Below are 21,557 nucleotides of genomic sequence, written 5' to 3'. Positions count from 1 at the left end.
TCTTGGTCAAATGTGTGCTCAAAATAAAGGAAAAGAACAAAAGTGAAGAATGCTGGAAATTTATGAGTCAAGATTATGTCTAAAAGGCATAGTTAGTTAGGGAGTTTATACTATTTTTTTAGTTTTTAAGGAACCCCTCCTTATAATGCATAAGTCTGGAGTTATATTTACCACACTCAATTTCTATATATTTTCGGGAACACATTATGTTCAAAATGCTATCTCATCTCATAGAAGATTTGAGGCAGCCTACAGAAAAATACAAATAGATAAATCTAGACAAAAGCAAACATAAATCAGAAGGCCAAAAACATAAAAAAAACTCTGCATTTTATTATGTGTAAATAATATCTAAAACATACCTCCATTTAAAAAAGTAAAAACAAAGCAAAGAAACAAACAAGAAGCCGGGGGAGGTGAGAACAAGAAACACAGATGACAGGTCCTACAGTTAGAAAGTTGAATTGAGCTTCCTGCCAGCCAAAGCTAAAAGGGAAACATGACCACTGCCTGATTCTTCTTACAGAGGCTTTAGATCTGACCACTTAGATCTGAAAACAATTTCTCTTTAGGTGCCTTCAATGAGGGACAGTATCCTTGAGGACAGTACTGCAGTATGTACATTAATACATTTCCTAAGACCATCTCTGTGTATCTCAATGCTAGCTGGACTGAACATTTCTGCATCAGGAGTGGGGTAGGCAGACAATGTAGGTCAAATGAGCAGCTTGGAGGCTCAAATGAGACGAGGAGAAAGAGCTCAGGAAACCATGAAGCACAGTGTGAGTACGAGGTCAACTGTCTAACCCTAAGCTCTGGGCGCATGAGAACTGGAGAGGTCTTGATGCTGAGACTTAGGCAAGGGGTGTGGAAGTGACTTCCCGTGCGACTAATCCAGCTAAAGTGGCTCTGGCATCAGCCCTATCACAATCCAACTCATAAACGAATGGCTTGCTTACAGGGGTACTTCTCTGCAAAGTAATAGCCAAGAACATTCCTGGGTACATCCATTGAGCTCCGTGTAGCAGAGGCTACTAACTGGGTCCCCACATCCATTTTCTCCTTCATCTTTTAGTCACAGAACCCCCAGCATTTTAACTGGGCACATGACCACCCAAATAAGAGGCTCTATGTCCCAGAGTTCCTTTCAGCAAGATGTGGCCAGAGTGATTTAAGCAACTCCAGGTCACGTCCTTTAAAAAAGGAACTGCTTTCTCTCTCTCTTTCCCCAGTGGAATGTGGACACGGAGCCAATGTCTACTTTGACTCACCCAAGGACAACACCCTAGGGGTGGCTGAACAAGACCGAAGGAAACCAAGTTCCTGATGACCCTGTGGAGTTCAATCTGCCCTGGACCATTTGCTTACCTCTGTACTATTAGAAAAGAGAAGAATAAACTTCTAAGAGCCACTGTACTTTAGGTTCTCCTTGTTATAGCACCTTAGCCTGTGCCTTAATATAATTCACAACAGAATGGAAAGATGTCCAGAGGAAGACTTCAAAGGACTCAGGCAACACCCTAGAAAAGTGAACTCACAATTCAACTTCAGCAAACAGGTCAGAAAATCATAGCCATCAAATAAGCTGTGCCTCTTACTACTTTTCCAGGAGGGGCCCAGCCACATCCTTTGAGCAGAGGGAGAGGCCTTTATTACAGCCCAGCCCAAACACAACCTGCAGCCTGTCCACTGTGGACCTGGACCAAATCCCCAGTAGTTAGCAATACAGACTGCCTTCCCCACCCTCACCAGGCAGGGACACCCCCATCCTATCTTTTCCCCTAAAGCAGGAAAGCTCCAAACTTCTCTACTCTTCATAATTACTGTTCTTGAGGACAGGCCAAGTCCAGCTGGAACAGCTGTTGGGGGGCTGCGTGTGAGGGTCAGGGGAGGGGAGTCCAGAGCCCCAGAACAAAAGCCACAGCTGGGAACTAGAGAGGGAGGGAAACCTTCCCGTCTGCCCTGGGTTTCTGGGGTGCAGAGGCCTGAGGGTGCAGCACCTGCTCCTCCTGTGGAGTCCCCCTGGCGACAGCTCGGCCGGGCAGCTGCCAGTCACTAACGAATCCCCGCCACCGGCACCTGCTGCTGCTTGCGGATCTTGTTGAAGAGTTCCATGTACTGGACCACGGTGTCTGCTGGGCTGTAGACGGCGTCGTGCCTGTTCCCAAACACGGCGGGAGCCCCCGGGGTGTGGGTGCCGAGAAAGCTCTGCAGGAACTCGAGCAGCAGGCTCCAGCAGTCGCCAGCTACCACACAGGGGCCGTACTCCACCTGGGCACCAGGAGAACAGAGACGGAGGGTAAGCGAGGGCCAGGACAGGTCGTCTGCTTCTCGCGCGCGCCTCTTGCCCCCTGTGCCCCACCTTCCCCAACCCTGAGGCAAAGACACACACCTTCTAGCACAGTGCTGCCCCACAGGAAATATCCAACCCAAACACCAGGGATTCGACACACCCAGCATGGTTCCCTTTAGGCTCAGATAGTCTCATCTTGGGGTCATCAACCCACAGCCCTACGCACAAGACCCAGAAGCAGATTTAGGACCCTCTGAATTATCTCAGAACTATATAGTCCCAGCTATGCTGGATGCAGATTCATGGAGAGCTCAGGAAAATTCTGAGAGAGAAAATGAAGAGCAAGAGACAGAGTGAGTGTGTGTGAGTGTGTGTGTGTGTGTGTGTGTGTGTGTTGGGGGGATCAGTAGAGGGTAAAGTAGACACATGCGCTCATAAGTCACTTCAAGACCAAACATTACTCCCTAAGTAGATAAAACCTGGGCTCTGACCCTAAGAAATAATTTCCCAACCCATGTGACGGGGGCCAAAGGATACATATCTTAGGCTTTCTCATTTTCCTCTCCTAATTTTTCACTGGAGAGATGGCAGGGGAAATTACTGGTAACCATAAGAAGAAACAAGTAAAGAAACAGCCAGGGTGTGTTTGTACTAAAAAGTTGGAAACGTGAAGGATAAACAAACTGGGTTTCCAGTGGGTCTCGGCAAATGCAACGTGTATCACAAATGAAAAGGGTCAGGAAATCTTGGCTCTAGAGGTCCCTGGAGTGTCATAGCAGTAATGACCACTAACGCCCTTTTCTTCACTTGTGGTGCTTCTTAGGACTGACCTATCCCCGGTTTCTATATTTTAAGTCCCTCCTTAAATGCTACTCCTGCAGGAAGCATCACAATCCCCAAAGTCAGCAGTGCTCTCTTTGGTCTGAACTCCCAGAGCAATCTGTGCCTCTTTTATGGCATTTCTTATAGACTAACTTCAAAAACAGTTTGTGTGTTTGGGCCTTGCTCTCTTACTAAATCATCAATTTTCAAAAGGCAGGCCCTGTAGCTTACTTATTATTTTTGGGGGGACCGTGGTAGATTGCAGATTCTCACTGGTCCCAAAGCCAGCTACTGTCACACTCCGTCTTTGTCATTTTCAGTGTATACGTCAAAGATGAAGTCATCACACACAGCATGAGAGTAGACAGCATGTCAAAGGGAAAGGCACATCTTTGCTTCACAACTTTTTTGGCCGTGGCGGCTTGTGGGATCTTAGTTCCCTGACCAGGGATTGAACCCAGGTCCCAGCAGTAAAAGCACCGAGTCCTAACCACTGGACCACCAGGGAATTCCCATGCTGCACAACTTTTCCACCTCCCAAAAGTTAACTGCACTGAAAGTTGCCCTGGTCTGCTCCAGTCCTTGTGATGGGTGACTGGTCCCTCCACATCAGAATTCACCTGCTCCCACCACCGCCCCCCCCGACTAGCCCTCCCCTTCTCCAGCAAGTCAGCCTTCCTAAGCTCTCTACCTGCTGTGAACCCAGCCTCCCATTCCTATCTTGGGCTGGAGAGTCCCTGAGTGATTAAAGAAAGGGTAAAAGATGCAGGGAGAGGAAGCGCAGCGGCTCTGTGGACAGGAATCAGGTAGGCAGAAACATCTGTTTGCATTCAGGGGCCGTGGAAATCTGCAGAGCCAGCCCCTTCAGCACATATGCTCCTATTTCACCGAGGTCTTACCTCCACGGAGATGCCTCGGGCACTGGGCCCCATTGTAACCGTGCCCACCTTCACTAGGAAGTCACAGTACTGGTAGCGGGTGCCCCGGGTCTCAATCTTGCTGGCCTTGGCACTCTGGAAAAAGCCCTTGAGCTTCACCATGAGCACATCAAAGTTGGTGTCGGCAACAAGGCAAGGGCCATTCTCAAAGAGGGCAAAGCAGCTCAAAGGGTACTCGGAATTGTGCATCACATACATCAGCTTCCCGGCCTGACCTGCAAGGGACGGAGATGCTACTCAGCATCAAGACCTTCGTCAGCAAACCGCGGAGTAGAGTCCAATGCGCTGAACGAAGCCAGGTAGCGATCCAGCATCACCTCAACGGTCCTGGAGGGCGGTGGAGGGAAGCCCCTCGCCAACAGCCTTTTCCAGAGAGGAAGGGAGAGGAAAAGGTGGCATGTGGTATAACCCACCCGCTCTACAGAAAAAGGTGAGGGGCACGTGGAACTTCGACAGTGGCTAATGGTTTAATTCTTAAGTTGAGTGATGGGCTCACACGTGGATGATTAAGGATGATGACTAATAACTCAGAGAGGATTTACATATGGTCTTTTGTATAGTCATATATCACATATTAAGGAAAATAAAAGTACCAGCATTTGAGCACACCAAACGAAGCAGCTGCTCTCTTTTCTGTCCATCCCTACCTTCCTTGGCCTCCTCCCTCTTTGAAACATAGGAAGTGGCCCCACAGAAGAGTATCTGAGCACGAGGCTGGAAAGGGAGGCCAGAGCCTTCTCTTCCATGCCCAAGTTCATTTAAAAAAAATTTTTTTTAAAGATTTTAAAAAATATATTTACTTATTTGTTTTTATTTATTTATTTATTTAGGCTGTGCTGGGTCTTAGTTGAGGCACACGGGATCCAGGATGCAGACTTCTTAGTTGCGGCATGTGGGATCTAGTTGCCCAACCAGGGATCCAACCCACAGCCCCTGCATTGGAAGGCAAAGTCTCAACCACTGGACTGCCAGGGAAGTCCCCGTGCCCAAGTTCAGACTTCATCCTGAAGGCAACGGGGAGCCTTTAGAGAATTTTAAGACATCTAGCCGACTTGGGAAGCAAGCAGCACAACTACAGCACGAAGAACTCAGGATCTAGAATCACAAGATCCAGTTTCAAATCCCAGCTCACCCATTCCAGTTTCTGAGAAATGAGTTTTCTCACTGATTACTATAGGTTTCCTGCAAGAAGGAAGGAAAGCTGTATAGATTTTTAGTTATGTAGAAAATGGAAGAAGGCAAAAAATGGAAAGCAAGGTTTGTTCACTACAAGAGTTAACGGACAGACTGCCACAACCCCAAATATTTATTAAGTACTTAAACTATCCCCAACACTGTGTCAGGGTTTAAGAGGCACACAAGCAGAGGGCTTGGCCCCTGGCCTCAAGAAGCTGACAATCTCACTGAAGATAGGCGGAAAACTCTTTAGAAGACAATAAAACAAAAGTGCTTGCCTGGGAGAGACCAGAAGTCTTGGGAAGGAAGGAAAGACTGCAGGGAAGGAAGTGATCAAAGTGGGCAAGAGTCAGCAGGAAAAACTTTCATGGAAAAAACAGGTTATGAAGAGAGGGTGGGATTCAGGCAGGGATGAGAGCGCAGCGACAGGAAAGAGTGAGGAGACAGGTGGGGGGTGCTGTGACCTCTACACAGGCCTCCACTGTGCTGCCGCTTCCTGAACACACCAGGCTCCACACCAACCTCCCCCCATGCCCTCCCCGCTGCCTGCTGCAAATTCACACCTTTCACCTGAGAAATCCAGTTCGAAACATTTCAACCCTCCAGTAAAAAGACATCCAAAGCCAATCTGGCATTCTGTTCCTGTGCAGACTCACTGTGATTACATGCTTAATTCATACTACGGGAGTCTGCAGGTGTTCTCACTGTCTCGAAAACAGTCTGAAAGGCAACTAAAGATTTGGGTCCCAGATCAGCAGCACCAACCACCATCTGGGAACCTGTTAGAAATGCAAATTCTCCGCCCCTCCATACCTACTGGGTCAGAAACTCGTGAGGGGTGGGGGGGTCGATCTGAGGGATAACAAGCCCGCCCTCCCACCCTCCAGGTGATGCTAATGCTAGTCAGTGTGAGAACTTCTGACCTAAAGGCACGGAGCCAGTAAAGCAGCAGAACCGGATCTCCAATCCAGGCCTTCTGAGCTCCTTCCATTCTACCCCACTGCCTGCTGAGAATGTGCTGTTTCTCCACCTAGACTGTAGTTCCTTGAAAGTAAACGTCTGATCAGGAAAACAGAGCCCAGGCCAAAGAGCTTCTCAGAAGTAGCATGCTATCTTACGTCTATATACAAGTGTTTTGTTTTACAAATGCTTTCATAACCGTTCTCTCTTTTGATTCTTTGTGTTCTTCCTATTGCAGTCAAAACAAATGTTAACACTGCAATTTTACTGATGATGAAATTCAGTTCAGTTCTTAGCTACCATTTACTAGACATTTATTCCATGACAATCTTTGTTCTAAGTGCTTTGCATGTATTAACTTATTTAATTAGCACAACACTAGGAGGTAAATACTGTGATTATCTTCATTTTGCAGATAAGAGAACTGTATTGGGAAGGGTGCAAAAAAACATAGCCCACACCAGACAGTTTCATTAGAGGGGATTTAATACAGGGAATGAAGTACAGGGGTTGGAAGAACTGAAAAATCGAATGGAATGGTGAAGCCACCCAAAGATTAGCAACACAGGGAGCCACTACCATCCCTAAGGCTGGAAGGAAAAAGAGAAGATGTGCTGTTATGAGAGCCAGGAACAAGGGCTGCTGAACAGGAGCTAGAACCAAGGAAGAAGCAACAGCCAGAGACACAGCCCAAGGCAGAGGGAGAGGGAGAGAGAGACTGGGGACTCTCTTTCTTCCATCCTCGAATCTTCCCCCGTGCCTCTCACTGGTCAAAGATAACTTACAGGGGGGCCTTGCAAATGTAGTTTGCAAGAGAAGTGCAGGTAATGGATCCCTGGAGAAACAGGCAAGTGACCAGCATAAGAACAGTCACAGGTTGCAGGAATGACCTAAAGTTGCAATTAGTTGTGGCAGAGCCAGGACTCAGTTATCTGATTCCACGACCTAGGCTCTTAGTCACTGTGCTATGGAACCATCCAAAATCAAGTTACTACAGAGCCAAGACTAAGAGAACCCAGGTTCTCTAATTCCTATTCAAAAATCCTCTTTACCTCCCTAACACCATCATCCACAGCCCATCTCACCTTGAAGTGCATTTAAAACAAAAGCTGTTTTGCTGATCAAGGTTATGCTAAGGAGGTAGCCAAGGCCACTGGCTAGGTGTGGGAAACAGGAAGCCTTTCTACAAAAGTTCCCAAAACTCTAAAGCTCCAAGAGAATCATATGCAAAGACTTCTGAGCCTCAAAGGAGTCTTTCTCAACTTTAAGGGTGCATGAAGACCATCTGTGGAGCTTATTATAACGTAGATTATGACTGATTACCAGTCAGTCGGTAAGCAGTGCGGGGGGGGGGGGGGGGGGGCCAGGAACCTGTACCTTTAACAAGTAACCCAGAGGATTTTGAGGCAATTAGCTGGTGACCAACACTCTGAGAAACACTGCTTTAAAAGTGCAAAGTGCAAAAAGACTACAACACAGGCCCAGTCTAAGAGATGAAGTCAAAAATGAACGAATTCAGAAACTCATCTGCCGCATGTCCACGAATACCACCCTCAGCAGAAGAGCAGAAAGGTTTCAGTGAACATGAATGTCTATTAACTCCAAGCCAGGTTCCAGCCATCGCATAGACCCATCTCTCACTGACCTTGGCTGCCAAGGGTAGAGGCAGCCGTGTGGTAGGTCTCACAGTCCACACAAAATGTTCCTTGCTTCTCTGCTCCAAGCATCTCCAATTTCCGGGTGAGGAGCTCCACGGTCTGCTGGACACTCTTGCCCTCGGCCACGGGCATCTGGGACACACTGGAAGGGAGAGGACCAAAATCATCACACATGTGTACTCACTGAGTCACTCACTCACCTGCAGAATCACAGCTCATCAGGGCCAGTAGTTACCTTAGACACCATCAACCCGGACCTCCTCATTTTAAAAACAGGGAAACAGAGGCCCACAGTCCCTGAGAGCTTTGCTAAGAACCAGAGCAGGTCTCAGGACTCAGGTCTATGGCAACAGCACTTCCCGAGTGTGGTATGTGTGCCAATGTTCAAGAGAAGATTTTAGGTGGCATACAGACTGAGCATGCAGTAACGCTGAATTATACGATGAGAAAGGGATTTCCTCTGCATTTCTTTCAGTTCTGACTACATCAAGGAGAAAGCCTCAACTTGGGGTTATTGTTTTTACCAACTCTCTAACACTTTGAACGTGAGCTGTCCAGCACAGTAGCCACAAGCCACATGCGGCTATTTACACTTAAGTGAATAAAACAAAGTAAAACTTCAACTCCTCAGCTGCACACTACCCACATTTCAAGGGCTCGACAGCCACACATGGCTGGGGGCTAGTGTACTGGGTAGTGCTGACACAGAACATTTCCATTGATGCAGAAAGTTCTAAGGATCCTGGGATCAAAGAGAAAGCAAGCCTCAAGTTTCTAATCTTTGGGAGTGAGAGGCAACAGTATGTACAAGAATTTAACCAGGGGCTTCCCTGGTGGCGCAGTGGTTAAGAATCCGCTTGCCAATGCAGGGGACACGGGTTCAAGCCCTGGTCCGGGAAGATCCCACATGCCACTGAGCAACTGAGCCCGTGCACCACAACTACTGAGCCTGCGCTCTAGAGCCCGTGAGCCACAACTACTGAGCCCGTGAGCCACAACTACTGAGCCCGTGTGCCACAACTACTGAGCCCGTGTGCCTAGAGCCCGTGCTCCGCAACGAGAAGCCACCGCAATGAGAAGCCCGCACACCGCAACGAAGAGTAGCCCCCGCTCGCTGCAACTAGAGAAAGCCCGCGCGCAGCAACGAAGACCCAACGCGGCCAAAAATAAATAAATAAAATTTAAAAATGTATTTAAAAAAAAAAAAGAAAAGAATTTAACCAAAACAACGAAACAAAAAGTTATTTCCAAGATTTCCTTCTATGGTGAGTGAAACTGGCTTCCCCTTTAGAGTGGTAGGAAACAATCGCCAAGCACCAACTATGTGCCAGGCAGTGTCCAGAGGCCTTTGGGTAAATTAACTCTTTGAATCTTCACATCAACCTTATAAGATATAATATTATTATCTCTTCATTACCAATGAGGAAACTGAAGTACAGAGGGGTTGAATAACTCACACAAGGTCACAAAGCTTGGTGTGGTGTGGCGTGACCGAATTTCAAAGCCAGGCGAGCTGGCTCCATATCCGTGCTCTTACCCACTCTGCCAGAATGCTTCCCCAGGAACACAGCTGTCTGTTAAAGTACTTTTAAGGAAAGAAACGGAATCCAAAGAAGACATTAATAAATAATAGTTCAGGGGTTTTCCCTGGTGGCGCAGTGGTTAAGAATCCGCCTGCCAATGCAGGGGACATGGGTTCGAGCCCTGGTCCAGGCAGATCCCACATGCCACGGAGCAACTAAGCCCGTGCACCACAACTACTGAGCCTGCGAGCCACAGTTACTGAGCCCGCGTGCCACAACTACTGAAGCCCGCGTGCCTACTGACGCCCATGTGCCTAGAGCCCATGCTCTGCAACAAGAGAAGCCACCACAGTGAGAAGCCCGCACAAGGCAGTGAAGAGCAGACCCCGCTCACGGCAACTAGAGAAAGCCCGCGCGCAGCAACGAAGACCCAACGCAGCCAAAAAATAAATAAAATAAACAAATAAATAGTTCAAGTGCTATATGACTATATAAAAATCATAAATACAGTCATATGTGGCTGAATTTGGGGAGACACTGCATTGCTTTATGATCAATCATAATCAACTAAATGAAGCTATAAAAATAGAGTCCTACTGTTGCTAAAAAATTGTCACTATTCTCCATCAGAAAAAGCACTAACAAGCAATGATGCTGATGCTGATGTGCCTGATTTTGAAATAAAAGAGAACCCCTGGGACTTCCCTGGCAGTCCAATGGTTAAGACTCTGCACTTCCAATGCAGGGGGCGAGGGTTCGATCCCTGGTAGGGGAACTAAGATCCCACAAGGCAGAGAGAAGGCCAAAAAAAAAAAAAAAGAGAGAGAGAGAGAGAATCCCTAAGGTAATGCTACTGGGGTCAGAAGTCCTAGAAGCCTGAAAAAGTTGAGAAGCATCCCAACCGACAGAGAGCCCTTTCCCTCTGTCTGCCTTCTGCACTGAAAGAACAGGGTTCCATGCCTCTGTGCAGCAAACTTTTTTTTTTTGGCTGCGCCCCACGGCATACCAGATCTTAGTTCCGTGACCAGGGAGGCGCGGAACTCTTAGTTCCCTGCAGTGCAAGCGTGGAGTCTTAACCACTGGACCGCCAGGGAAGTCCTCAGCAAACTTTTCATTCCCATTCCTCACATCCTTCTTACACTAAAGGACTTCGAAGGAAACTCATGATGTCAACTGCAGGAAGCAAATGTGCAGTCACCGACAAACCTGCAAGACCTGGGCTACCAGGAGGACGAGTTCCCACAGGCTCTTATATGAGAAGCCTAGAGCCATTGACTTCAGATACCCTGGTCTCTAGCCCTCTCTGACCAGAAAGATGCTCAAGATATATATTTTTTTAAAGCCCTGAAATCTAGCATTTTGGAACTAATGCCTCCAAGAAAATTAGGCCCATACCTTTCCCTGCCACACTGACTTATAACATGTTAGAGATAATAAGTCCATAGAAACTAAACCAACCATGTAATTAAACATAGTAAGAAACAGGTCCTGAAGAGGTGATGTGCCTGGAATCCCAATCTCCTAATTCCCAATAGCTTCTTTTTTTCCTCTAGACCCAAGATCTTAAAATGGCCAAACTAGGACCAGACACAGGCTGGTGTAACCTCATTTAGTGGCTGTAGGGAGGGGCAGGCGAAAACCTTAAAAAGATACTGTCTCCCTGTTGCCTATCCCCCACCCATCCAGCCCTGCCTGCAAATGGGTCCTAGTCCCGATATCCTACTTCCGACCCTAAAGTTCCACCCCAGGCAGTACTATGGCCTCACGGGCAGGAAAACGTACCAAGAAAAAGGGAAGGAGGTACACGACAATTGATGGGTTCTTAAGATAAAACCTTTTACCTGCCGCCTTCCAGGAGGAAGGGGCGCATCTCCGAGGGAAAAGTCACGCAGATTCCGCAGCCCTCATGGTGGCCCCCTCACCCACACAACCCGAGGACATCTTGCTCAGCTCCCGGGGGGCGGCGGACCCTGGTCCCGATCCTCCTCCCGGGTACACTGGAGGCTCCGAGGGCCTTCAAGACCCCAAGCCCCGCCCCCACAAAATCCCTTGAAGTCCTACCAAGTCACTCCCATGGCGTCGGGCCAGGATGATGGGAGGATCAAACAACTGAAATGCAGTGTTCTCCGGCAACCCACACTAGGTGAAGCAGCCCAGCTAATGCAAGCTCCAGTGGAGGGAGACGCTCCGGAAATAACGTAAAAACAGAACGCCCAGTCGTCGAGCCCAAGAGGAAAAGGGGCGTGTCTAGACGCCCCCAGTGACGTCACTGCCCGACACCACCACTCCCATCCCCCCCGCCCCCCGGCTTCCCGTTCGGGGAATTTCCGTTCGACTGGGAGTGATGGGCCTAGATCCGTGAAGCTAGGAAAGCGTGGCTCGGACTGCCACCACTTAGAGAAGCCAACATTAAATGCAATGAGTTTATTCGGGAGTCCAGCTCCAAGACCCGTGAGCTCTTTTAGGCGATGGGGCGGCGCTGGTGGCAGTCCCGGCCTCCCAACGCGAGGGGGCGCTGTGAGCCTCCGTGAGGCATCTTGGGCGCTGGGAGTTTACTGCGCAAGCGCATTCAGGGCTTTGCCTCCATCCACACGTGTGAAACTTTCCGGCCAGGCTTTCGAGAAAAATGCCCAAATTGAAGGCGGCCCGCGGGGCCGGGGGTCAGGAAAAGCATGCGCCCTTGGCCGAGCAAATCCTGGCTGGGGACGCGGTGCGGGCAGGGGCCCGGGAAAAGCGACGGGGTCGCGGAACCGGAGAAGAGGAGGAAGAGTACGTGGGGCCCCGGCTGACCCGACGGATTTTGCAGCAAGCGCGGCAACAGCAAGAGGAGCTCGAGGCCGAGCATGGGACCGGGGGCAGGCCCGCGGCGCCGCGGGAGCGCACCACGCGGCTGGGTGAGTGGCCGGGGTGGGTACGAGGAAGAGGATGGGTAGTTGGGGTGGATGGCTGAAAGGTTCCGGAAGGGGAATAGCTTGGAATAAAAAAACGGGGGGCCGTATTACACTCTTGCAAAGGTAATGGAATGGGACACCCAACCCTGAGGCGGAATGAGGGTGGCCAGTGCCCTCCACTCCCACTCCTAGTTTTAGGCACCCCCAAGGTTAGGCCTACGGGATGTGGTTGCTCACGCCACTAAGTTCTGCTGGTATGTATCCATTTGTTCTGTAAATACTTATGGGATGTCTACTATGTACATTCCACCGTGCTAGGAGTTTAGATGGTTTAGGTAAAAAAATAAACAAGATAGACGCATACCTGACTTCAGGATCTTAAAATCTAGACCAGGAGAGAGACGATGAAATAGACAATTAGAATAATGCACTCCGTGATAAAGTGTAGTTTCTCTGATAACAATAGCATTAGTCTTGGGGGTCAGGCTTCCCAGATTGCTTGGCCTTTGTGCTAAGACCTGAGAAGTGGGGAGTGCTCTGAGCACAAAGAACAATATTGTTTAGGGGCTAAAGAGGGAGAGAGATTAATTAAAAGGTGGTCAATTTTTTTCTTATTAGGCTGGGAGTGTTGACCTCCAAGTTGCTTAATCTGTTTCTCAGCTCTCATCTTTCATTTGTCCTGTGAGCAGTGTTCACAATGGAACACTAGCCTCCTGGCTACAGTACCTTTCCTTGGCTTCTAAGACATCACATACCTGTTTTACAACTTCCTCACTTCTCAGTAGCCTTTGCAGGCTCCTCTTTTGCCGCCAACCTCTTGCAGTGGCATAGGGTTCCATCCTTGGACCTCTTCTCTTCACTTCTGTTCACTGCTCTGGTGCTGTCATCAGTTTCAAGGTTTAAATACCATCTGTTTGGTAACTGCTTCCCAGTTCATATTCTAGCCCTGATCTTTTCCATGAAACCCAGATTCTTATATTTCAGCTACCTCTCCAGCCTCTCCAGTTTGAAGTCTGAGACATCTCAAATTTCACACGTCCAGAACAGAAATCTTGACCATCTTGCTAAACCTCCACCCGCAGTCTACTTCATCTCAGTTAATGGCATGATGTCCTTCCATTTGCTCCAGACAGAAACCTTGGACTGCTCTCTTCCTCACTCCACGTCTGATCTGTTAGGAAGTCCTGTTGACTCTACCTTAAAAATATATCCAGAATCAGATCACTTCTCACCATCTGGGAACACCATCCTGTTCAAACCACCATGATCTCTTACCTGGATGATTGCAGTAGCCTGCTAATTAGTAGCCCATACCCGCTACAGTCCACTCTCAGCTGCACAGCTCGAGGATTACAGGGGTTTACAAAGACCTGTGTGATCTGCGCCTTTTGACAGTCTGACCTTTTCTGCTTCCCCTAGGCCTGCTCTGACCACTCCATTAAAAATTGCAACACCCCTACCCCTGTCTCCACACTCCAGCTTCTCTACTCTGCTACGTTTCTTTTGTCGTGGCATTTGTCTTTTTTTAATGTAATATATGTCATATTAGTTCATCGTCTGTTTCCCCCATTAGAACGTAAGCTCTATAAGGGCAGAATGTTTTTGTTTCTCTTGTTCGCTTATATTCCAGCACCCAGAACAGTGCCTCACGTATAGTAGGCACTTGTTGTTTGCTGAATGAATGATGGTGAGGTAGGTCAGAGCGAGAGCTACAAATGACTTGTAGGCTGCCCTAAAGACAATGGGGAGCTATTGGAGACTATGGGGACCAGTTAGGGGATTGTCGAATTAATCCAGGCAACAGGTGATACTGACCTAGGCTTTGACAGGGGTGTGAAGGCTTTAAGAGGGATTCTGTGAGGTACAGTGGAATAGGACTTGGTAATTGATTGGATGTTGGGTGTGAGGGCAGGGGACAAGGCAGGCCTGCTGCCCAGGCTCTGGCTTAGTATTGGCTGGCTGGTGGGGCTATTTCCTTAGATGTGGAACACAGTGAGTAGTGTAGACCTAGGAGGGAAAGGGAGTGAATGTGGTTGATGACAGGTGAAGGTTGAAGTGCCTGTTGACCCAGCTCTACAGAAGGCAGCTGGAGTTAGGGTCTGGAGCAAAGGGAGGTCCACCTACAGGTACAGATTTGGGAGTTGTTAGCATGTGGAGACAAAAGATCTGGCACGTGTTCCCCTCCCCCCTGTTTAGCTTTTATCGCACACTGTCTCTGTTCTTAATGACCTGTTCATGTGTAGCGTTTTATCTCCCCACTTAGATTATTACCTCCCTTTTCAGACGCCCAGCCAGCTGTAGTCTTCCAATAATCAGTTATTCAGATGGGTTGGTCTGTTGAAATCTGAACTCACTGCCCAGCCTCACTTTACCCATCTAGCCTTATTTCTTGCAACTGTTTACTCTCTTGGGTTGTTTTTTTAAAAAAAAACTCATTGATTATACACTTTTAAATATTTATTTATTTATTTATTGGCCACACCATGCAGCTTGCGAGATCTTACTTCCCTGATCAGGGATTGAACCCTCGCCCTCGGCAGTGAAAGCGCAGAGTGCTAACCACTGGACCACCAGGGAATTCCCAACAGACACTCTTGTAACCAAGCCCTCTTGCCAGTGTTGTTACCCAGGTCTGGAAAACACTCCTTCATTTCCCATATTGCCTGTCCAGAGCCTTACCGTCCTGTGCACTCATCATCTTCTGGGTGCCTGTGGTATATACCATTGCTGCCACTCATTTTGGCACATAATCAAGCCCTACCATGCGTGTAAAAGAGGTGAAGAATGCACAGTCTAGACCTAGATTTCCTGCCTTAGGCAAGTCACTTAATTTTCCTGTGCTTCAGCATCCCCATCTGAAACTGGGTGTAATCATAGTACCTATTTCTTGGGTTTATGATGGTTACGTACAGTGTTTAGAAGAGTTCGTGCTATATAACTGAGTATAGTGTGTCAACTGTTATTTACTACTATCACTGTCTCATTGGTTCGTATGTGTACATTTTGTTTCTCAAGCAAGATTGTGCGCCCCGGGGACTGGAAGGTAGCATTTGCATCACCTGTTTCACTTTGCACGTCTGTGTCTATTACAAGCCAGCCCTGGACCATATACATGATGGTTAACCTCTGAATTCCTAAGCCATCGCTTACCTTGCTCACCCACTTCATCTCCCCTCTTCCGCGTCCAGGAGTGCCACAGGATGGATCAGATGACGAGGAGTGGCCCACTCTGGAGAAGGCTGCCACCATGACAGGGCCAGGCTACCACGCGGAGGTGGTTGTGGACCCCGAGGATGAGCGGGCCATTGAGATGTTCATGAACAAGAACCCTCCTGCCAGGTAGGGCTGGCATGGCCTGGTATTTGGGAGAATGGGTCCTGGTAGCAACTTTATAGAGAAGAAGCTTTATATGCAGAGAAGCGTATGTCCTGGCAGGGTTTTGATTCCGCACCTTTGGGAAGGGCCTGATCACTGCGAGTTGTGGGGAACCGCCTTGACAAAAGTGGCCCATCCTCAAAGGACTGTTCTTAATGAGGATGACCCAGACTCAAAATACCTCCTCCCTGCTCTGTCTGCCTGCCTTAGAACTGCCTGGATTACCTGGGCAGACAGTTGCAGGCCTTGTTCTCTCTCTGGGTGATCTGTCCCATTGCATTTGGTCTTGGTATGCTCAGTTTTCTTAGTGGTGAGCTCAGTTTCCTTGGCCACATCTTTTTCATACCCTAAGCTTCATTTTATCCAGGGTTTTCCAGCCCCAGCACTACTGCATTTTGGGCTGGATAATTCTCTTCTGTGGAGGCTGTCCTGTGCAGTTTAGGATGTCTAGCAGCATCCCTGACCTGTATCCACTAGATACCAGTAGTGACCTTCCCCCCAGCTGTAATAACCAAAAATTGTCTCCAGACATTGCCAAATGTCCCCCAGGGGGCAAAAGCACCCCCCAGTTAGAACCACTAATTCATTCTCATCTGTAGTAAATGCTGTGTCCAAAACATGCAGGCTTTTAAGCTCCTGTGTTCAAACTCCGGAGCCCGTGGATTTTGGCCCAGGAGAGGGGAGTCTAGGATAAGGGCCCTCGACCAGTTCATTCTGACCATGTGATGTTAATGTGACATTGTTCTTGGTTCTTCAGGCTCTTGGGTTCATGCATGTGTCATTGCTAGTAATACTGTGGGAAGGCAGGGAGGCTGAACGACAAGTTCCATGGCCGAGTATTTGAGGGGCAGAATGAAGCCATGAGCCCCTTTCCCAGTGTGATGCCAGCAGCTGAGGTGGATGTTACAAAGTGCGTGCTGGTCCCACCAGAGAGCCTCTCAGGTTCCCGCCCAGCGCCTGTAACTCCTCTTTCGCAGCCCATTCTGACAAGCTTGGCAGGATGGTTTTCCAGCTTGTTGTCAACAGAAAAGTAAAGCTACTAGGGACAGGGGCTCCTGACAGTCTTGAGGGGTGACAGCTGGCATCTTCAGAGAGCAGGCTAGACCCACGTGAGCTCAGCAGTCAGAGGCCATTTAGTTCGCGGGCACATATGTACTGTAAGGTGCCTGACCTTCAGAACCTGAAAGACCAGGCTTTGACTCCCCTACTCGTGAGCTGTGAGACCTTGGGTGAGTTACTAACCCCTCTGCGTATCGGTTCTGATGTCTGAGTAATGGGAATAACAGTACCTCACGTGGGTGTCACATGGACAGTGTGAGGGTACATCTGGAAAGTCCTGCCCTTGGAAGACAGGAGCCATGTTTGTTTTGTTTTGTTTTAATTAATTTTTATTGGAGTTGCTTTACAATGTGTTAGTTTTTACTGTACAGCAAAGTGAATCAGCTATATGTGTACATATATCCCCTCTCTTTTGGATTTCTTTCCCATTTAGGTCACCACGGAGCATTGAGTAGAGTTCTGTGTGCTATACAGTAGGTTCTCAGTAGTTATCTATTTTAAGGAGCCGTTTTAAATAGACTTCAGCAGACCCTGAAGACACCTTTATTGCACCAAAGCCCAATGTAATGATAATTTTGAATCATCATGGTCTGATTGTGCTTAAGGAGGCTGGGAAAAAAAGATCATTCATCTTGGTCCTCTTTCCATAAACTTTAATAAATTAAAAGGGGGGTAAGTGTGTGCCATCGTCTCTCCCTAATGATCCCAGCTACCAGAAATCTTGGTTTATAATCGAGGTGTGTCTGGTACTCTGGAGAGGTCAGACCAGGGTTTTGTAACTGGAGAGTCCTCAGCACACTGGCAGCATGTGATGTATGTGTTTGAAATAGGAACACTTGTCACAAACTTATTACTACTATCACTAATAGTTCCAAGTAGAGTACGTACACTAATTCTTTTACTCCTCACGTTAACTTTATGAGGGTAGGTACTGTTATTACCCCTGTTTTACAGGGGAGGGAGCTGAGGCATAGAGAGGCAGAGTAGCATGCCCAAGGTCATGCAGGGAGCAGAGGAGCCAGGACCTGAACCCAGGCAGGTTGACTTCAGAGGCTAGGTTCCTCACCTCCACACACGACGGTCAGCTCCATCCTGAGCTGAATGACTGCCAGGTCCTCTGTGCTCTGCAGGGATTCTGTACTGGGTGGTTGGGCCCAGAGGGGACTGAGGTCACGTGTCCCAGCAAGATCGCAAGTTTATCGGGGCTCTCAAGGGACTGCGTGGGGAGTCAAGAGCTTCCTGGACTGAGAGCACGGCACTCCCACCCCTTCCCTCCCTTTCTCCCAGGCGCACCCTAGCTGACATCATCATGGAGAAGTTAACTGAGAAGCAGACGGAAGTCGAGACAGTCATGTCCGAGGTGTCAGGCTTCCCTGTGCCCCAGCTGGACCCCCGGGTCCTGGAGGTCTACAGAGGGGTCCGGGAGGTAAGAGCTGAGAGGAGAGCTGTGATGGGACACCCTCACAGGGGCTCTGGGTGCCCACATCTCTCGTAGAAATAAGGCCTGGTGGCTGAGAGCGGGCTCAGGGGTCAGAGTGCGCGGCTCCAGGGTCCTGCGCTCTTGCTTACTGACTCTCTGGTCTCAGTTTCCCCACTGGAAAATGAGGATGATAATAGCACCTCCTTACAGGGTGGTTGTGAGGATTAAGTGAGTTAATGTATGAAAGGCACCCAGACAAGTACCTGGCACCCGGCACCTGGTAAACATTGTGTATGTTAATGACGATGATGATTTTATTCTCTCATCATCAGGTGTTGTCTAAGTACCGCAGTGGGAAACTGCCCAAGGCATTTAAGATCATCCCTGCCCTCTCCAACTGGGAGCAAATCCTCTACGTCACAGAGCCTGAGGCCTGGACCGCTGCTGCCATGTACCAAGCCACGAGGTAGAGCAGATGGGGGTCAGGACTGCTTTGGGTCTGTAGGGAAGAGCTGGGTGTGGGAAGGACAGGCTTTCCTTCCCTTTGCCATTACATCTTAGCTTTGCCTGCACAGCACTCTCTTGTGCTTCTTTATGTCATCATTTTCCCAGCTTTTTCTGTTTCCTGTTTTGGGGCCGAGACCCTGTTAAGAATGTCCTCTGATGAGTTTCCAGGGGAGAGGCTCAAAACTACGAGGATACAACCCTAGGGTGTCAGGGTGGCCTCAAAAGTCTCTGGCTCCCCAGGCATGCACAAGTCCCTGGTGACAGCAGGTTAGAGGGGACCCATGATGGAGAGGGGAAGGTGAACAGCTGGGTACCTGTCTGCCTGGGAGAGCTCTGGCTCACCCAAAGACGGACACTGTTCATCCTGTTTGGGTACATCTCGTAGCCCCTCCTCGTCGTAGTTCCCTCTCTCATCTGACCCTGGGTGTTGCATGCACCCAGCTCGCTTCACACACCCTCCGATCTCTTGCATGTACCATCCACATTGATATTTAAAAGGCCAGCTCCAGACTATCAAGTGACCTGGGATCTCCCCCCTTTTCTCCAAAAACACTAGGATTTTCGCCTCTAACCTAAAGGAACGTATGGCCCAGCGCTTCTATAACCTGGTCCTGCTCCCCCGGGTACGAGATGACATCGCTGAGTACAAACGACTCAACTTCCATCTTTACATGGCACTGAAGAAGGCTCTATTCAAGCCTGGAGCCTGGTTTAAAGGTGGGAACCCAGGAGGCAGTTACGAAAGGGAGGGGTTGGAGCTCCTGCAGTACCTCCTTTCTCTCAATCTGGGCTTAGAGTGACTGCCCCTCTGCCCCTCCCCAGGCATCCTGATCCCGCTGTGCGAGTCGGGCACCTGCACCCTCCGGGAAGCCATCATCGTGGGCAGCATCATCACCAAGTGCTCCATCCCTGTGTTGCACTCCAGGTAGTGTCGGTGGGGGTGGAGGACCACTGGTTGGTGGATCTCCAGACGGCAGAGTCCCAGGACTGGGGATGGAGGGCGGGGGGCAGAGTGGGGAAGGAGCTAAGCATAGCCCTGGGTTTGCAGCTCATTTAAGCCAGTGGGTGTATCGTTACTCCACAAGAATGTCAGTTCCACAGGAACAAGGTCCCAGGGCCTGGCACGTGGAAGGTGCTCAGTAAATAGTTGAATGAATGAAAGAATGGGGAACATGGGAAGAAAGTAAGTTAGGGGTGGAGATCTCAGGACGTTTGGACCTATTCTAGTTGAATACTGAGACAAGCAGTCTGAGCCAGACTTGGGGATTTGGCATGAGTCAGTGTAGTGCTGGTAACTGGAGTCGAGGGAGTTAGATAGGGGAGGTGAAAAGAATGCCGGAGATTCCCCCTTTAGGGATAGCACAGTGTAAGGGCCAGCAGAGGAGAAGCCTTCCTCCAGTGTTTCCCTACCTCCCTTCCCCACTAGTGCAGCCATGCTGAAAATCGCAGAGATGGAGTACAGCGGTGCCACCAGCATCTTCCTGCGGCTGCTGCTGGATAAGAAGTACGCACTGCCCTACCGGGTGCTGGACGCCTTGGTCTTCCACTTCCTGGGTTTCCGGACAGAGAAGCGTGAGCTGCCCGTGCTCTGGCACCAGTGCCTCCTGACTTTGGTCCAGCGCTACAAGGCTGACCTGGCCACAGAGCAGAAGGAGGCCCTCCTGGAACTGCTCCGGCTGCAGCCTCATCCCCTGCTGTCCCCCGAGATCAGGCGTGAGCTTCAGAGTGCCATCCCCCGAGATGTAGAAGATGTTCCCGTCACCATGGAGTGAGGAAGCAGTGCTCGTCCTGGTCTGCAGGGCATGGGAGGACACCAGGATCCCTGCTGCCGACTAAAGGTGACACTGAGCCTTTATAGCTGAAGACCCAGTTCAGGGCCACGAGAGGTCACGGGCCTCTGATTCCCCAGTTCCTGACAGGGAGAACTGAGTCTGGCCGGCTCTTTCTTCCATTCTAGGCCTGCATCCCTGCTCAGTTCTGGGACCTTGCGACTCCACAGCCCAACAGTCCCACTTCCCAGCTGGGGGTTGGAATGGGTACTTTCTCTCAGGCTGTATTGTCAGTTCACTGGGAGGTAGATAAAAACAAAAGGCAGGTGTTTATTGAACGTCAGTGTTTTGATGTGGTGGATGGAGATCTTTCTGCGTTCCCTCTCGTGGAGGTGGGCGCTGCATCCCTGCTCCTGTGTAGCCGTGGATTCTTCCCCAGCTTACGTGGGAGCCGTGCCCCCCTCAACAGACAAGTTTGTTTCTCTAGGCTGTACCCACCCTGCCAGCCCCTAGAGGGCACAGCCTTTGCCTTCCCCTGACACAGGCTACTTGGGGAGAATGCCAGCAACCAGGAGGTTGTTCACAAGATGATCTCAGCTGTGGTTGGAAGAGCTAGGAGAAAGCACCTAGAGGAAAGTGGAGATACAGAGGCGAGAAAGGTCAGGCCCAGGGTCAACCACCAGACCAGTTCCCTAACTTTCTTAGCTAATGAAAGCTTTAGACCAAGGGTTGGCAAACCAGGGTCACGTGCCTGTTTCCTTATGGCCCGTGAGCTAAGAATTTTTACATTTTTGAATGGCTAGGGAAAAAATTGAAAGAAGGGTATTTTGTGATAGGTGAAGATTATATGAAATTCAGATTTCAGTGTCCATAAATAAAGTTTTATTAAGATGCAGCCACACTCATCCATTTCCATGTTCTGTCTGGCTGCTCTCATGCCACAGCGGCAGAGGCGAGTACAGTCTGGCTAGAACCCTTGTTATTTGCTTTGGAGAATGTGAATTTCTTCCAGCCTAATTACTGTATTTGGGAGGAATTTGATCATAAAGCAAATTTCACATTTATATGCAGTTTTGTCTTTGAGAAACACTAGGTGAAAGCAGAAAACTGTACCCAGCTGAGCTGAGCCAGATGATACACAAAATGCACATACCTCAGACATGTGC

At 49.2% G+C, this 21,557-nt stretch overlaps 3 protein-coding genes and 1 non-coding gene across 7 annotated transcripts in view; 1 reads left to right on the top strand and 3 right to left on the bottom strand.

The window, feature by feature from the left end:
• Positions 1-2,067, bottom strand: part of USP49 (ubiquitin specific peptidase 49) — a 75,597-nt gene extending 73,530 nt beyond the window's left edge. Inside the window, exon 1 of the mRNA XM_059938710.1 lies at positions 2,001-2,067. The gene's annotated coding sequence lies outside the window, so the exon portion shown is untranslated. The remainder of the gene's footprint in view (positions 1-2,000) is intronic.
• MED20 (mediator complex subunit 20) overlaps positions 1-11,551 on the bottom strand; it is a 73,570-nt gene extending 62,019 nt beyond the window's left edge. For 2 of the 4 annotated variants that reach the window (XR_009505725.1, XR_009505724.1), the window contains exons 1-4: positions 11,212-11,407; positions 7,835-7,989; positions 4,015-4,268; positions 2,001-2,271 (exon numbers count right to left, since the gene is read on the bottom strand). Coding sequence is in view for 2 of the 4 variants with exons in the window: in XM_059938712.1 (XP_059794695.1) it covers positions 2,056-2,271; positions 4,015-4,268; positions 7,835-7,989; positions 11,212-11,240 (654 nt within the window). In the remaining 2 variants the exon portion in view is untranslated. Of the gene's footprint in view, positions 1-313; positions 2,272-4,014; positions 4,269-7,834; positions 7,990-11,211; positions 11,408-11,431 lie in introns of those variants that run through there. The other 2 variants (XM_059938713.1, XM_059938712.1) reach the window with 2 other exon arrangements.
• TRNAK-UUU (transfer RNA lysine (anticodon UUU)) lies at positions 3,552-3,623 on the bottom strand. Its single transcript has one exon. It is a non-coding gene; the product is annotated as a tRNA-Lys (tRNA).
• A 145-nt stretch (positions 11,552-11,696) lies between the features above and the next one.
• BYSL (bystin like) lies at positions 11,697-21,455 on the top strand. Its single transcript, XM_059938700.1, has 7 exons — positions 11,697-12,264; positions 15,450-15,600; positions 17,983-18,121; positions 18,448-18,581; positions 19,179-19,339; positions 19,445-19,547; positions 20,049-21,455. Exons 1-7 carry the CDS (start codon positions 11,997-11,999, stop codon positions 20,392-20,394), a joined length of 1,302 nt encoding a protein of 433 aa, XP_059794683.1. The 5' UTR covers positions 11,697-11,996; the 3' UTR covers positions 20,395-21,455.
• The last annotated feature ends 102 nt before the right edge of the window (positions 21,456-21,557 follow it).

The sequence above is a fragment of the Balaenoptera ricei genome, chromosome 11 (genome assembly GCF_028023285.1).
Source record: "Balaenoptera ricei isolate mBalRic1 chromosome 11, mBalRic1.hap2, whole genome shotgun sequence".
Lineage (NCBI taxonomy): Eukaryota > Metazoa > Chordata > Mammalia > Artiodactyla > Balaenopteridae > Balaenoptera > Balaenoptera ricei.
Note: the sequence above shows the minus strand (reverse complement) of the source record. Positions and strands in the feature narration are given on the sequence as shown.

Excerpts from the sequence above, each read along its gene's own strand:
- BYSL (XM_059938700.1), top strand. The coding sequence starts at position 11,997 with ATGCCCAAATTGAAGGCGGCCCGCGGGGCCGGGGGTCAGGAAAAGCAT. Across the intron at positions 18,122-18,447 it reads TCTACAGAGGGGTCCGGGAG|GTGTTGTCTAAGTACCGCAG; the intron begins GTAAGAGCTGAG and ends TCTCATCATCAG. Across the intron at positions 19,340-19,444 it reads GCCTGGAGCCTGGTTTAAAG|GCATCCTGATCCCGCTGTGC; the intron begins GTGGGAACCCAG and ends GCCCCTCCCCAG.